Genomic DNA, 19,358 nt, shown 5'->3' on the forward strand with positions numbered 1-19,358 from the left:
TGAGAATACATGCGCTGTTTTTATAACTGCTTTATTAAATGCTTTTGAAATATATTTTTGAACTGAGAATACATGAAATGCTTTTATAAATTTTTGACGAGATAGACACAAGCAAAACATTTCTCGAATGAATTATTATGCAGACAGAAGTTCTATGGATTATTATTGAATTAGTTGGACGTTATAATTGCCACTAATTGTTGTGAATATTTTCCCCTGATTATTATTTCTTGGTAACCTAAGAATTAGAATCGGGTATGGCCCTAATTCACGCGAATCCTAAAGGTAGCTACCGGGTTTAACACCCCCACCCAGAATGTTCACTAGACGAAAGAGCTAGTGGGCGTGGTGTTTAGTACTTCGAGGTTTATATATTATACAGACAAGATGTTCTGTTTTGGGGATATTATTGATGCGCATTATATGTTAAGGTCGGTTACCAAGCCAAGCAATGAATGAAAAGTGAATGTTATGTATCGAGAGAATGATTTTATACACAGGTTATGTGTATGATATTTTTGTACACGAGATATGTGTACGGTTACTAAGATTTTTGAAAATGGTTTTGTACACGAGATAGGTGTACTGTATTTGAATCTTGTGGTCTATCAAAATGATGAATTTTATTGTTTAAGATAAACTTATGAACTCACCAACCTTTTGGTTGACACTTGAAAACATGTTTATTCTCAGGTATGAAAGAAATCTTCCGCTGTGCATTTGCTCATTTAGAGATATTACTTGGAGTCATTCATGACATATTTCAAAAGACATTGCATTCGAGTCGTTGAGTTCATCAAGATTATTATTAAGTCAATTATAGTTGGATATATTATGAAATAGTATGCATGTCGTCAACTTTTGATGTAATGAAAGTTTGTCTTTTAAAAACGAATACAATGTTTGTAAAATTTATCATATAGAGGTCAAGTACCTCGCGATGTAACCAAATGTAATGTATTCATCTAGATGGATTAGGATGGGTCGATTCAGTTGGTATCAGAGCAGTGGTCTTAGCGAACCAGGTCTTGCATTAGTGTGTCTAACTAGTAGTTGTTAGGATGCATTAATGAGTCTGGACTTCGACCGTGTCTGCATGTCAAAAGTTTTGCTTATCATTTAGTGTCAAAAATTATTTGCTTATCATCCTTAAAGTCTAGACAAGTCTTACTGCCTCTATTGCATAGACAGTATATAGATAAATTCATATCTTAGCGTATCTGTTAATGTTACCTTTGCCTGACAGCTTCCGTAGATTCCTCCGTAACTTATGGAATTTTAGTATTATATATGCATATGTAAATTATGTATTGCAGGGTACTAATCTACATCCTATAATCTATTTCTTATCAAAAATCCTTCATCTGATCGTACGAGATGAATCCCTCAACCAGTTCGAGTCCCTCAGATACCGATAGCTATTCCGATAGTTATTCCGACAGCTATTTCGACATGGATATTCACCTAAGCTCCGAAAGTAGTGTCACCAGAATGAATGAATCAACCAATCATCCATCCCCAATTCATCTAATGGGTTCGTAGTCGACTTAACCGATGGAGACGAGAAGAAGGCGATCCCTTCCACCCACCAACCTGCACTCTTGACGAAGAACCTGAAGCATTCACCGGCGAACCAATCCGAAACACTATTTTTGCCCTCATTACCCGAATATCTCGCCATGATTATATACTATCTCAAATTCAAAACCTTATTCATCCGCTCGTTTCGACCGACAATCATCCCGAAATAATGGAAGAAGTCAACGAGCTTCGCGCTCGAGTAATCAATTTTGAAAAATGTGGTGCAAAACCTACCGGCTTCAGCAACATCACCAGTGCCAACAGTACCATCAACATCAACACCAGTACCACCAACAAACCAAGTTTCAACACCACATGCCTCAACATCTCATTCTGTACCTCGAGTATAATTATCGTTCTACGAATCGTTCTACATCAATTATCTTCATTCTACGTGACGATTATATAATTTCTAACTTTTTAGAGATTATGTGTTCTAGTTCTAATGATAAATCAAATGAGATTAATATCATATTAACTCATTAAATCCACAATTATATATGAAGAAAATATATATGTATATATGTTTTCATAAAGATTGTAATCAAAAATTCTTTTGTACAAACTGTTAATGGTCAAAATATTTTAACGGGTAGGTAATACCCGAGGAATATTTAGATTTTACATTAATAAGTTACACTGTACATTCTTTCAAATCTGATTCAACAGTCATTTACTCTCCTATTTATAACCACCGATATACGTATCCGTTCACCGCAGAATAACCATTTTCATTCAATTTCATATTTGGATTTTGATCTATCGGAATCCAACAAGTGGCATAATGAAGAAAACATTGGACAAAAATAAAATTTGTTAGAAACAAACAAATTAACTATGAGAAATTCTGTTAAGAATCCACGCTAACTGTTTCCAGCTAACTGTTCCTAGCTAACTGATTACATTTTATTTATCGCAATTTATTTTATCGCAATTTAATTCTCGCAATTTTATTTATTGTCATTTAATTTCTGTTATTTACTTTACGTACTTTATTTATCGTCATTTAATTTCTGTTATTTAATTTACGCACTTTAAATATCAGGACATGTGTACAAGGTTTTGACATATCATATTGACGCATCTATATATATTATTTGGAATAACCATAGACACTCTATATGCAGTAATGCTTGAGTTAGCTATACAGGGTTGAGGATGATTCTTAAATAATATATATACTTTGAGTTGTGATCGAGTCTAAGACATGTACACGGGTCATGATACGTATTAATTAATTCGAATATTATATATTGGACTATATATGAATTATTGGACTGTTAACTGTGGACTATCGACTGTGGACTAATAATATTGGACAATTAAAATGAATTAAAATATTGATTATAACATATGAAACTAAACATTTCTTCAAGTTTGCCACTTGATTTCATCTTAAACCTCATTTGTATCTTGACGATTACAATCTCCGTTTAAACCTTTCATGATTCTTGTAAACACCTCAACCGAGAGAATGAACCAACCGGACTACATCTACGGAAGGAAAGATTTATGTATATAGTTATACACCTGAAAACACTCGAAACCTGAGTAAACGTTTAACACGTATCTGTGATAGCTCCTTTGACATTGTTATTACCGAAAATAACATTTCAATTTTTTTTTTAAATTAGCCATTTTTGTCACAGCTCCAACAAGTCAACTTCGAATTTTCATTCGGATTAGCCTTATTATAACCTTGATATATAAGTTTGCCTTTCATCATTATTACCGGAGAACCGTTTATATCCCACCACGTTAGCAGTAAACTTACCAGCAATTTCATTACTCATTGGCCTATGTCTCTCCGAAAAACCATTATATCTGTTCATCAAAACCCTATCATATACTCATCCGTATCTTGTAATGAGAAATTTCCATACCAATTACTGGGAATCAGCAATCAGTATTTTGAATCTCGCAGTGTTTTTACATCAATAGTTATATGTATACATATAACAGTTATCTCTTAGAATTATGATCTTTCATTGTGAAATTCTAAAAAGCACCCAGTCTACGAATCAATACTCCAAATTTTGAGAAAACTGAATGAAGCAGCAGAACCTGTAGACAACCGTAAACGACCTAACCGTCAAAAGTTTGGTGATAAAAAATAGTATGTTGGCAAAGCTCAGAAAAGTTGAAAATTGGAAAACGGATTGAGCAAACCATGAAGGAGGCTGTGGACAAATCACAAAGACTAAACATGCCTTCAAAGAATCCAAATGATTCAGTATCTGCTGAAGTCATTAACGAATACCTTGCTCTTGCCTTTACACTTTTCACGGACAAATCTTCATCATCATCCATCGATATTAGAAATTCTAAGATATCGTCGTATCTTTCATTATAAATATCCTCGATATTTCTGAAGATATTTTCATAACTGCTCTTATCTGAAATCATCTATCTCTTCGGGCTATCTGTATTACATCAGAAAGAAAACTATTTTTGTTTCTAAATTTTGAAAAATTTGAATTTAAAATATGAATGTTTTTGAAATAGTGTTGGGAACTAAAGCATGAGTTAGTATAATATAATGACACTTGATCAACGTGATTATATTACAGTAAGTCATGCTGAGTTTCTAATGAAACATGATGATTCAGAGACCATAACGTCATCATGTGCCGTGTTACACGACTCTTACATTCTACTTGATCTCCAAACATATTGAGAACATGTTTTCTTGATAATTCTATCTTTTCTCGTGACTTCTGGTAATTTAACAAGTCAGATCATGCTATTACCAGTTCTTTCTTAGAACGATAGCCATGATCATTCAAAATTCGAAGATTTAACCTACGAATCCGAGATGTCTTAATTGCTTTACTTAAAGTCAAGACGGATCTTATTTTCCTCATTTCACTCTTTTGTGATAACTTCACTCGTACGTTTCGAGTAATCGAATTGTTTCATTCATATTACTCAAGGATGATAAAACTATATTTATCAACTCATATTCGTCATGAAAACATACTTATTGTCAACCATGACGATCTCTATCAAATTTCGGGGAAGAAATTTCTTTAACGGGTAGGTACTGTGATGACCCGGAAATTTCCGACCAAATTTAAACTTAATCTCTATATGGTTTCGACATGATAAGCAAAGTCTACTAAATTGAATTTCAAAATCTTGGAACTATGTTATGAAATCATTTGACCTTCGACTGCTCTCGACGATTCACGAACAATTAATTGTAAATAGATATGTGTGTATGTATATATAAATAATAATTCAAAATATAATTTAAAGTATTATATGTGGTTATTATTAAAAATTAATAAGATAAAAATAGGATATTACAATAATTATTATTTAAAACATATCTATATATAAATAAGGTATATTAAAAATAAATATTAAATGATTGTAATACTCGTTTGATGTTCCGATTGATATTAAACAAGTTAAATTCGAACTTATGTGATTTTAAAATAAACGATGATCCGAAAATGAGTTTTGCAAATTTTAGACTTATTAAAAATGTATTTAGGAACTATTTGTTGAATTTTAAAACTTTTTATAATTTACTTAGGGTTGGGAGTGAATAATTAATGTAATTGTTATTTAATAGTTAATAACTGAATTTTATACCATAATGACCAAAATAAATAAATATAGTTAATTTAAAAATATGAAATTTTTCTGAGCACTTTTATTCGCCACTGATTTCGCGATATACACAGTCCGTGAAAACTGTCGGTAGAAAGATTACAAAGAACCGGATGCTTTACTGTATGCCACTATTACCTTTTTGAATTCATTTCATCTCTATCATCAGTGCACATGAATTTTATGTATATATAAAGTATACATATATATAACACCAAATCAAGAACACTATAAACCAAACTCTTCTTCCTTCTTCAACTAATCGACCGCCACCTTCAACACCCATCCTCCACCGCTGCAGCCCACCATCACCACCATGAACAACCATCAATGCTACAACCGTTGATCACCACCATCGACACATCAAGAACCTTAAAAACTATTTTCTTCGTCGTCTATTAAACCACATTAAATCCCACCACCTATAACCACACCATCATAAAACCCACCATCTTTCTGTTTTCTATTTTCTTGATCAATAACCGACAACAACTCAATAACCTAACCCAAGAATAATCATCTTCTTTGACCACTACTAGCATTTATTTTTTTCTTCTGCTGTTATCCTTTCAACTTAATCCCCATTAACCCCATTTCCGTTTCTAGGATTCTTATTTTTTGAATCAATTTCGTTTTACCGTTTGTATCAGTTACAACTCCAATTTATTTCGTTCTTCGACCATCTATTCCCCAATGAGGTTGAAGTTTATTGCTTTTGATTATTATTAGTGTGTTCATGGAACAAATATATACAAACGAGGTAACTGATAACAATAACTTTCCGTAAACTTGCATTAAATTTTGTTCGAGTTAGCTTTCTGTTTGAATGGCGATGATATTTAAACGTAAACATACTCGATTTCATCAAATTATTACAACTCCCATCTGTTTATTCTTTTCTGATCATTGAACACCAACGACCATCATCATTATCAAACACATCCAACAGCTTGGCTGTTATGTCTGTTTCCGATTAAACCACCACAACTAAACCAACCAAAAACCCACTTAAAATTTCGATTTGTTCTACTACAACAACTGTTTCTGTTTTTGTTTTACCACAAACATGACGATATGTGATGATAGTGATAATTAAATGAATGATGATACTCGATTTCCTTTTGTTTATGTTTTTCTGGAACGATCAGACATGGAGACACCATGATTTTATGTAAAGGATAAAAGAATAGTGGGTAACGATGCAAGTGGATGATGAGTCACGAGGATGCTGCAATTACAACTGCGTATATATTTTTTTTTCTTTTTCTCAATCGACCTAGTAAAGGGTTTCTTGATTGGGCCAAATGAAATTACAGGTTGGGCTTATGCTTGATGGGCCGTGATTCAAGTTATCTTTTTCTGTTGGGCTACAAATTGCTGATGGGACTAAGACCCACTTTATGTTCCATGTTATACATTTTCGTTTCCAATGCTATTCCTATTCTATAAACAATGATGAACGAAAATATTAATAATGATATTATGACGAGACTATGATGATTAAGATGTTGATGAGTGATGTTATGATTATGATGATAGTTGTTGATGGTGATGATAAACATGATGATGAGATTGTTAAATGATAATCATGGAAGATGATTCGATGATTATTTTGATGATGAACATGGGTTTATGATGAAACAGAGATATACAAGTTAAAAATATTTAGGATGCTAATTAAATCAGAAAAAATAGAAACGGATGGATGGTTGAGGGTGTCGTTGGGGAACGAGAGGTCTCGGGTTCGAGTCCTGTTTGAGGCATTCTTTTTATAAAAGGCTTTATAAGAGGGTATACTCCTTATCCTTATTTTTATAATTATCATTACTATTATTATTGTCATCATTATTATTATTATTGTTAGTAATATTACTAGTATTAATTATAACTAGTATTACAATTATTATTACAAGTATTATAAATGTTATTATTATTATTATTATTATTATTATTATTATTATTATTATTATTATTATTATTATTATTATTATTATTATTATTATTATTATTATTATTATTATTATTATTATTAATTAAGTACTAGAAGCATTGCCCGTGCGTTGCACGGATATTTTTACGCTTTGCATTTTTTATTTTAAAGTAAAGTATGTGGTTGTCTCGTACGTAATAGTTCTTATTGGGAGGACATATATAATAACGACCATATGAAACAAATAGTTCTTAACAGTCCATAATAATGCTTTAAAAAAAAAGTCCATAATAATCGTAATAAATAAGCAAAAACTTCCACGAACATCAAAATAGGTAACTAAGTGCCGACGTAGACAAAATGTATGCTAATCTTCTACGAATCTCCAAAAAACGAATGAATACATAGATTTGTTTAGGGTATTGGGTTAAGGATCCTGGTAATTGATTTGAACTTTTTTAACATATATATTTTTATACTATACTATTTAATAATAAAAAGGATAGAATTGTAAGAAAATTTATATAAGAAATTTAAATTAACTTAAATATATAAATACAATTATACAATATAATAATCACATTATAAACATTAAAAAAAAGAATCTTCGAACGAATTCATCCAACATTGAGCCAACCACGTGTCTTCTTGGCAAGTCTACATTTGACATTTTTTTTTAATTCAGTGTTTCTTCAGTAGCTACAAAAACAAACAAACATGCATTATATTTAATTATATATGTATATATGTATATATAATTATATATCAATATTATACACACACATACACACACACACACACACACACACACATATATATATATATATATATATATATATATATATATATATATATATATATATATATATATATATATATATATATATATATATATATTAAATAATATTTTAAATCGTAAATAATTTACATACTACATATATTATTAAAATAATCAATGAGAGACTTTTGATGATCCCTATATTTAAATATAAAGTGATGTTTTATTCATATAAACATATAAAATGATATAAGTGATGAATGATAACAATTTAATGAGAAACTATATATATATATATATATTATTTATGATATAATATATTATTGATTATATATATATATATATACACACACACACATACATATACATATTCGAATACACACACACACACAAACACACACACACACACACACACACACACATATATATATATATATATATATATATATATATATATATATATATATATATATTAAATAATATTTTAAATCATAAAAGAAAATATAGATTACACATATTTACCTCATGATACATAACTTGAATATTCATCTTTTAGTAATATGGCGTGATCTTCTCATTGTATGATTGCTACTGAAAAGTGGAGATGTAGGATACAAAACAAATTACAGTATATATATATATATATATATATATATATATATATATATATATATATATATATATATATATATATATATATATATATATTCCGAAAATATATACTTCATGATTAAACAATGTTATATATGTACATTTATCTACGTATATATATACATATACATATTTGAATATATATTACATATATTTACCTCATTATACATATCTTGAATATCCATTTTTTAGTAATAATATGATGTGATCTTCCCATTGTATGATTCCTATTGAAAAGTGAAGATGACATATATATTTATAGGCTAGTAAAAAATAAGTTAATTTAGTAAGAAGATGAAAGGTTCGTATATTTATTGTTCATTTTTGGTTTACCATATATTTATTATTTATTTTACTACTATTTAATTCTTTATTTATCATTTAATTGATATTGAATAAATAATAAATATATATCATATGTAAGTTACTAATATTGATTTAATCCGGTTCATAAAATTAATATTAAATCTTATATTCATTTATATATATATATATATATATATATATATATATATATATATATATATATATATATATATATATATATATATATATATTATTTTGTTACAATTATTTAATTTAATTTAAAAATTGTATTTAATACATTAACACATGATTAAGTAAGCTTATTTATTATTCAATTTTTATATATAGATATATTATTTTATTTCATTTATTTAATCTAATTTAATAGGAATTCTATTTAATACACTAACATGATTAAATAAGCTTATATATGAGTTATGACTCTTGGGGTCACTTTTAAGATTATTTATTTATGAAGGTTTTTTTTTTAAACTGAATTTATATGTATTTTTTATAGATTATATAGGTAATAATAGATAATTGAAATAGAATTTAATGTAGCTAATTTATGACACAGGGTGTCAATATTTAGGTAGTAATAGAGTAATAGATTATGAATATCATCATTATTGTTATCATTAATCTAATTAGTATTATTATTATTATTATTATTATTATTATTATTATTATTATTATTATTATTATTATTATTTATAGTATTAATTATTATTAGTATCAATTTATTATTTCTAATAATAATATCATTATCATTAATATTACTAATATTATACTGTTAGTATTATTATTAATATGATCATTTAAATAACTAATAAAAACTATAATTATTATTAAACTTACTGCTATTATTAAAAATATCATTTTTGCTAAAACTATCATTTTTACTTTATAATTATTAGTAAAACTACTATTATATCATTATTATTATTATTATCATAATTAGTATTACTATTAATCATTATTAGCATTAGGTATTATTATTATTATCAAGATTTTTATACAATATTAACATTTTCTTTACTAACAATACTACTAGTATCATTATTATTATTATTACAACTATATTATTATTACTATCACTATTACTATTAATATTATTAATATTATTAATATAATTAAATAAGAGATAATCATATAAAAATATACTTAATAAAACTATATTAAAAATTTTCTTTATATAAAGAATATAAAATAAATATTAAGTTATTAATGAAACACATAACTTATTAAGATAATAATTATATCACTAATTAGATATAAAATCGTTCGATTTCAATTATATGTGTTAGTAAATGATATAGGTTCGTGAATCCGAGGCCAACCCTGCATTGTTCAATGTCTTCATATGTATTTTTACTACAAAATACAGTATAGTGAGTTCATTTGATTCCCTTTTACTCTTTACATTTTTGGGACTGAGAATACATGCGCTGTTTTTATAACTGCTTTATTAAATGCTTTTGAAATATATTTTTGAACTGAGAATACATGAAATGCTTTTATAAATTTTTGACGAGATAGACACAAGAAAAACATTCCTCGAATGAATTATTATGCAGACAGAAGTTCTGTGGATTATTATTGAATTAGTTGGACGTTATAATTGTCACTAATTGTTCTGAATATTTTCCCCTGATTATTATTGCTTGGTAACCTAAGAATTAGAATCGGGTATGGCCCAAATTCACGCGAATCCTAAAGGTAGCTACCGGGTTTAACACCCCTACCTAGAATGTTCACTAGACGGAAGAGCTAGTGGGCGTGGTGTTTAGTACTTCGAGGTTTATATATTATACAGACGAGATGTTCTGTTTTGGGGATATTATTGATGCGCATTATATGTTAAGGTCGGTTACCAAGCCAAGCAATGAATGAAAAGTGAATGTTATGTATCGAGAGAATGATTTTGTACACAGATTATGTGTATGATATTTTTGTACACGAGATATGTGTACGGTTACTAAGATTTATGAAAATGGTTTTGTACACGAGATAGGTGTACTGTATTTGAATCTTGTGGTCTATCAAAATGATGAATTTTATTGATTAAGATAAACTTATGAACTCACCAACCTTTTGGTTGACACTTGAAAGCATGTTTATTCTCAGTTATGAAAGAAATCTTCCGCTGTGCATTTGCTCATTTAGAGATATTACTTGGAGTCATTCATGACATATTTCAAAAGACGTTGCATTCGAGTCATTGAGTTCATCAAGATTATTATTAAGTCAATTATAGTTGGATATATTATGAAATAGTATGCATGTCGTCAACTTTCGATGTAATGAAATTTGTCTTTTAAAAACGAATGCAATGTTTATAAAATGTATCATATAGAGGTCAAGTACCTCGCGATGTAACCAAATGTAATGTATTCGTCCAGATGGATTAGGACGGATCGCTTTATTGTTAGTCCCAAAAACATGAATGTGTATGAATATGGATGAACATGATAGGAATGTTGAGAGTGTTAGTCAACAAGTCAACCCTTCCATTAATATCATGTGGCTACTATGTTGCTAGCAAGAGACAAAGGGAGACATGGGGTCCAATATATAGCCACACATAATGAACCTACATTACATGGCTAGGAAACATAATTTGGCTCATTTCAGAGTATCAATAATAACCCATGTGAAGCTCTAGAAACCTGAAACACTTTTAACTGATTAATGGCGTGAATTTGCTACCTACTGATTAATATAAAAGAACCTTACATCTTAAACCAAGCCGACTATTAACTTTTCTCCCCATAGTTTCACCCCAACATCACAAATCAGAAAAGTCCGACCAAAGGAAAGCAAAGAAACCAAACCCACAACCACTAAAACGTCAGAAGCCCTACTTGATGGTGCGATGATGACCCATGTATTGACACGACCAACAAGCGCCGCAGGACAAAACCAACTGTCCTATCGGACCAAAAATCTAGAAATTCCAGAGAAACCTAAACCCTACCAGTAAACCACCAGCCGCAGTGGAAGAAACATGTCTAAAAGGAGAACAAAAACTCTGGTGTACAGCAACCAGAGAGAAAAAATATAACACGAAAACAAGAAAGTGTGATCGTTGCCCGTTGCTTTGGTACATAATCACTAAATTTAATTATTATGCACGTTCTTCCTTTAAGATCTAAGAACCTTAAAAATAACAAAAATCAAAATGTCTTTATGGTGTATTTGGCCTCTCAAGACACAAAAAATACATAAATAGACAGATTAAATATGCGCACCAGCAGCTGCTGGCAGTTAGTCAACAGAGACAATAGCGATAGAAACTGGCATATGACAATTTGCTTGAAAATGAACTTACTGATAAAGCAAAATGAAACCCATCTTGATGAAAAGCTAAATCAACCCAATCTTGCACAAAGCAAAGTGAAACTCATCCCAAAGAAAAGCTAAAACTAATCAATCTCACACAGTTATTACACATACATCGACCGCACAGTATGGTGGAAAACCACCCTACTCGATGCCTTGGTGATGGGTTAGACCACGAATGGCCAGAAATCTTAGAGAGAAACAGACCAATGGAGGAAAAAGAGGAGGGAAAGGAGCGAATAAAAGAAGAAAACCGGATCATCGGACGAGTGGCGATTCCAGGATTATAACTCAATGGAGTGCCAAAAAAAATTTCAGTACATTTTATATTAGAATGCTATTTAAGTGATAGTTTATCTTCAAAAAAATTATAAATTCGAAAAATATATGAGGTCCGAGTAGTATAATTTAGTGGTGTCCTACACAATTTAAAAGAAAAACTATAAATTTAAAAAATATATGGGGTGATACATATAAATTTATTGGTATCCTATACAATTTATAGGGTATTATCTACTGAAAATTTTTAAACTAGTGGTGTCTCGTGACCCCACGGATCACTACTTAGATTCTCCTCTGCATCGGACTACCGTCAAAGCCGTTTGCTGGAAAACCCACGAAGAAATGCCAACGGGCCTCGTGCTGAGCATGTGCCCTTCACCTCGCCCTCGAGGGTGCCGTTGTCATTGGGTGTGCTTGGCCGCGCCATCAAATCGGTTTTGGTGCTTCGTGTTGCTATTTTTTCTTTGTAAGTATATGTGAGCACGAGCCAATTTCAATATTTGAATATGCAACGCTAGTTTTTCACACTTTCAAACTCACTCTTTACTTTACACCACTAAATAACTTCCTTATTTTTACAAAAAACCCATAACCCAACTATTGTTCCTATCACTGTATATTACAATGGTAACTTTTCGTCGAAATATCATTGGTGCGTAATGGGTGAAAAAAGTCGTTCAAAAACGTTGATGATAGTGAGATGGATATTCCGAAGCTGTATGAGTTTCTGAAAGAAAAGATACTGGTCGAAGACTCGGACATGATTGTATTATGAAGAAGCTAAGCAAAAATTCGAGTTTCTTAACACGTACGAGGAATGAGATGGAATAAAACGTAGTTCAATCAATTACATGTTTCTTAACATGTAAACCCCCATAGGTATTATGCTTTATTCATCAATTATTTATAGGCTACATAAAACCCTAATCACTTAATAAACTCTAACGGACCCATGCCCACAATCGTTTGGGCCACTAACCTATCATCTAACAGAGCAGTGACCAGACAAAACCTATACACTTGCATCTTATTTCATTAGTGAAAATTTTCATCCGAAAATAGAGAGTGGTGATGAGGAAGGATGAGTTAGCGATGACACGATTGATAAATTACTGAATCCGTAGTTTATCTAACCTTTAATTACGTATGTTTATAGTTTATATAACGTTTTTAGTTTATGGAATGTTTAATTATGTATTTTTTTTTTTTTAAACAAAAACGTGTAACCGTATTTAAGTGTGTTAATAAAAGTGTTGTTTGAAAAAATGATTACAATAATAATAATAATAATAATAATAATAATAATAATAATAAAAGATGGGTCATGTCAAGATTGAAAGTTGTGTGTGTTGGGTATGTGATGAGAATAACTGATGGAGAAATAGAGAGAGAAAGTCCGGGGAGGAAGAACATCATGTTTGGGAGTAGTGATGACAATGGATATTTCATCCATGGATATTCATCCGATCCGATCCATTTATAATAAATATGTATAATCTAAATGGACAAATGACATTAATATAGTTAAAGTTTATAATGAGAGAAATGCATTAATCTTATCTAGTAAATTAGATATAGTATAACTGTAAGTTTTAAAAATGTTTGACAAATTAAATTATAAAAGTTTAATGAAAATATAGGTTACTTGAAGTAGTTTTTAAAAATAAGCTTAGAGCCAATAAAATGAGAAATTATTTAGTTACCTTTGAGACTTTTATGTTCCGGTATTCTAGCTTATAAAAAATCACTTTTAGAGTGTTCGACATACGTCCTCCTCAGGGCTAGCTGCTACATCACCGCTTCCTTTGTAGGACTAAACACTATAAACAATGACATACTTTCTGAATATTTTAATTTAAAACTTTAAAATTATATTTTCATTAAATTTAAATCTAAACTACGATAAAAATAAAAGTGCCTCAAATTAAAAAATACACTAAAAAATAAAATTACATTAAATTTTAAATTACACAAAAATTATAAAAAAAAACTATTTATCATCTTCGTCTTGATCTTCTTGTAATTCGACTTGATCTTCTTCATCTTCGTCATCAGAAATGTATGAAGGTCCCGCTTCATCTTGATTGCTTGAATTTGTTGTCGGATTATGTCGTATACGATAATTAGGTAGAAGTAAAAAAATATGATAAAATTAGATTATATTTGAAAGTAAAAAATGGTAAAATGAGAGTTATGTTTGAATTAAAATTAGGAAATGGAGATGTATATATATAGTGTAAACTAATAAAAAAATGAGTAAATGAAATAGAGCCGTTGTAGCCTCCAACCGATATATTTTTGCCCGTTTTTCTCGTCCAGCAACATTTTAGAAAAGAACATTCAAACGGACGAAACGGAGGGCGGCCTCCTGGGCGGACGCCTAGACGCCTTGATGCCATTGGCGTTTTGGTGGGCAGAGCTGTGAGCGGAACTGTGGGCGGGTGGGAGACTGGGAGGAACATACTTTTTGGAGCGCTCTAATAGTTACGGAGTAATACAGTAACTAATATTATTTGCAACATGTCATCGTGTAAGAACTTTTTAATAGAATTTACCTACCTAAGTAAAGAATTTTGAATTTGTGCAACAAAAAAAAAATTAAAAAAATATGTAACAGGTGAAAAAACAGCCGTCCCAACATGATTTTTACTTCTTCCAACATCATTTCATTCCTCTTTCCCAAAATATCCTTCAATAAATTACAACAAAAAGTTTTAAAATTTTTACATTAGTTTATCATTAAGGGTATTTTAGAACATTTAGGTGGAACAAGTAAAAATAATGTTGGAAGAAGTAAAAATAATGTTGGGTATTTTAGAACATTAAACTTCTCTAAATTAAGTCCTTCTTAACAAAATATCCTCTGTTTTGCCAGATAGATTTCTTCAATGACCAACAACACCACTGATGGTAGTTCATCAAAGTTAACGGCGTTAGCGCAGCAACTCCGCCGTTACAAGGCGCCGTCGGGTGACGACGATCTGGTATCTGAGGTGGGTTTTGTTGAATCTGCAACCCCAGTTGTTAATCAACCTCCTCAACGATTTAAACCCAAGAAAGCTGCCGTCTTGATTTGTCTTTTTGAAGGAATAGATGGTTTTCATGTGATTCTTACTAAAAGGTCTGCTACGCTCTCTACACATTCAGGTTTTACTATTCACTATCCGAAAATTTTATATTTTTTTTTTTTGTTTCATAACTTTTTAAATTTTGTTTCTAGTTACTAGTTGTGACATTGCCTAATTGGATATTAATTTTAGATGTATTGGCAATCTTTGTGCTATATTTCTTAGTAACATATAGTGTTTGTTTGTTGCTCTATTTTGAAATATACGTATGTAAGTAGGTGTATCATGTATATTGGCATTAGTTAGACAAAATGGCCATTGGATTAGCGGTATCGAGTTGACCCTTCAACCAAGACGTTGTGGGTCCCTATGTATATATTCGTGTGTGAGTTACCTTTAAAAAATTGTTGGCATTAGTTAGAGCTTGACATATATCTACTATTGAGCTTGTGTTGGGGTTAGAGTACTCTTCGCGCAATATTTGTTCGTCTCTTAATTTCTACAAATTTTATACCATCGTTCGACTCCATTTTGGTGGGTCATGATCTGCTTGTAGATATTGTTTGCACTAAATGGAATTTGAATGTTTGACACCCAAAGAATTCGATGGAATTGGAATATAATTATATTCACAAGGGTGTTTGGTTCAATAATGAATTGAATTTGGATATACCAAATTCCATTAACCAAAGGAATCCACGTTCCTTTAAATTCCATTTCCTTCAGATTCTAATTCCTTTCATTAATTCTAGAAGGGTAAAAAGGTAGAAGGTTTTCCCTGTTTGGGCTACCCGGGAGGGCAAGTAATCCGACCCCATACTCTGATGTACGCAGTCCAACAGGATTTCTCCCAGGCTGTTTCCAACCCATCCCTGGCCACCACTAAATATTCGTCCTATACGTGATTCGAACCCGAGACCTCTTGCAAGGAACTCAGGGCCCCAACCACTGGGCTATCTAGTGATGGTTTACTTTCATGAATTCTAATTGTGTCAAAAACTATGTGTGAACCAAACGCACCATAAGGATTATTCTCCACTCAAATTTACCTCAGTCAACTGTTACTAGTTTGTGCACTAGCTTACATTTATATCTATCTACCAGTGAAGTTGCGTTGTTAATTAAAGTTCTAAGGTTTTTCCCTATTCAGGTTAGCCGGGATGGCGAGTAATCTAACCCCATAATCTACCCATAATCTATTGTATGCATCAGGATTACTTACTCCCTGGCTGTTTCCAATCCTTCCCTGGCCACCACAAGATAACCACTAGTCTAGGTTGTTGATTGTATTGCAAAATCAAGAATTTGAAAACATGATATATGTATGATGTATCACAATTATAATAAGTAATGTTAATGTTGAAAATACAAGAAAAAATTTTTATGTATCACACTTATTTTGCAACAAAGTTCATATGGTTGCACTCATAGTGGTTAGACGTCTTCCTTAAGTAATGCTAATGTTCGATGGAATTGTTTCTTTGATCGGATTTTTTTCACATAAATTAGAGAAATCGGCTTTTAGCGAAGACTAGTCATGTTATATAAATGCATCATTATCTCATCTTTAACTTATATTAAAGACAACTACTACAGGCTAATTAAATGTTTTATCTTAAACCGATTTGTGCCCATTTGGTGTTGAACAACCTGATTGATATAGATAGTTACAGTTGGTAATGCAAATTGAAATAATCATACGTATAATAAGGGCAACACGTGAATACATATTGTGAATGATGTCAATTTATTTATAAATCATAGCTCTCTCTAGTAGCTACTAAATATAATATTTTAAGTGAAGGTGAAGTTTCGTTACCCGGGGGAAAAGCAGACGAAGATGACGTGGATGATGCTGACACGGCAACACGGGAAGCCAAAGAAGAGATAGGGCTCGATCCGTCTCTTGTAAATGTTGTGGCTTTTCTTGAGCCATTTTTGTCCAAGGTAAGTAATCATTTGTTTTTGTAAATTATTTGAAATGTTTGGTAACCACAAATATCACAAACTAGTACATGTAAAACGTCTCCATATGGTCTGTATACGCTCGTCTTTCTGCAGATGTAGATTTAACGATGATTGTTAGAAAGTGCTAATTCAAAACAATGTTCCAGGGTGAAAATCTGGGTCGGGTCGGGTCATATAGTATAGGTGGCTGGTATCACTCAACCTGAACAAAAACACATATATATTTAATAAAACACAAGTTTTCAATAACCAAAATACCAAGCATGTCCAAATTCAAAATAGGTTCACTCAAATTTTAGTATCTTATAGCTTATATATATTAATTAAAATTATATAAAAGAAAAAAGATAATCTAAAAGCCATTTTGATAACCAAAACTGAAAAGTATATGTTTCCTTTGCAGCATCTTCTTAGAGTAATTCCTGTAATTGGGATATTATCTGATAAAAGTGCATTCACTCCAACTCCGAATGTTGCTGAGGTGGACGATGTTTTCGATGCTCCTTTGGAAATGTTCCTAAAGGTATTTTTCTATTTAAACGCGCACTTGAGTTTCTACTTGAAAACATTGACTTTTTAGGTCAAACATAGGTTATTTGCATCTTCGTCACAATTTAACAGCAACATTTATCTGTTTACTTTTCAGATAAAATCTAATCTTATTATAAGAAATCATATCATATTATTCTTACTACTAAAGTTGGAACATAGAGGTTACTTATGCTTAGATACATCAGAATACTAAAGTTAATTCTTAATATTAGGATGTAAATCGAAGATGCGAAGAAAGAGAATGGATGGGAGATAGGTATCTGATTCATTACTTTGACTACGAAACGGGTGGTAAAAAATACCTGATTTGGGGTTTAACTGCCGGGATTTTGATCCGAGCTGCATCGATTGTGTACCAAAGGTCACCCGCTTTCCTTGAACAACTTCCTAAATTCAAGGTTCCCGGAGTAGTAGACAAGGATACTATAATGCCATAAAACAATGGCTTTAAATAAATTCAGTCAATCATACACGTGTTGACTTAAGTTAACTTAAGTTAGTATACTTGTTCAGTTAGTTGGTATGGTGATCGTACGGGATTTAAAGAACTCGGTCCACCTTTGTGGTTAGCCTTGTAACACTTACTGGTGTCATATATTACAAGTAGGTGAAAAATATTGCTCAAAGATATTTGTTTGTTGTTTATTGTTTATGATGAGGTTGATGATGATATGTAAGAGATAAGGGGACAATGTATATCATATTTTGGGTATTTAAAACAAATGAATCCAAGCAACAATTACTTTTAATAAATTTGATTGTTGCTTAGTTTATGGAACATGAGTCTCAATAGAAGCCTTGATGGATGTCACATTATTTCACTTGGGGTTCTTGTAGTTTTGGTACACTTAGTTCTTGTAGTGTTTAGGCGAACTGTCAAAAGTTGGTTTTAGGTATACCCAGTGTTGTAAATCTCGTTATTTCCTCCCGAGATCTCGTTTTTTGAAGGCATCCGAGACGAGATGTCCATCTCCCAAGATTTCTCGGTCAACGGTGTTAAACTTGGTCAAAGCCACGATTTCTAGGATTTTATCGCTCATTACTCGAATTTTCTCGTAAATCTCGTAATTTCTTGAATTTTCTTGATCATTTCTCGGACTTTCTAATAAAATCTTGTGAAAATGTATATAAATATACATGTATGTATATAATTATTTAAAAAAATTAAAAGTCAACGTAAGTCAACATTTGAGATCTCTCCGAGATTTTTTCGAGATGCCGAGACCTCTCAAAAAATGTCCAAACGAGATCTCCCCAAGATCCGACTATACCTGGCAATCGG

General features: G+C 30.9%; 1 protein-coding gene across 1 annotated transcript; it reads left to right on the plus strand.

The window, feature by feature from the left end:
• The first annotated feature begins 15,319 nt into the window (after positions 1-15,319).
• On the plus strand, positions 15,320-18,804 carry LOC139876717 (nudix hydrolase 15, mitochondrial-like). The gene is made up of 4 exons (XM_071864093.1): positions 15,320-15,635; positions 17,361-17,503; positions 17,928-18,047; positions 18,289-18,804. Exons 1-4 carry the CDS (start codon positions 15,377-15,379, stop codon positions 18,511-18,513), a joined length of 747 nt encoding a protein of 248 aa, XP_071720194.1. The 5' UTR covers positions 15,320-15,376; the 3' UTR covers positions 18,514-18,804.
• Positions 18,805-19,358: the final 554 nt, after the last annotated feature.

The sequence above is a fragment of the Rutidosis leptorrhynchoides genome, chromosome 11, assembly GCF_046630445.1.
Source record: "Rutidosis leptorrhynchoides isolate AG116_Rl617_1_P2 chromosome 11, CSIRO_AGI_Rlap_v1, whole genome shotgun sequence".
NCBI classification, from domain to species: Eukaryota; Viridiplantae; Streptophyta; class Magnoliopsida; order Asterales; family Asteraceae; genus Rutidosis; species Rutidosis leptorrhynchoides.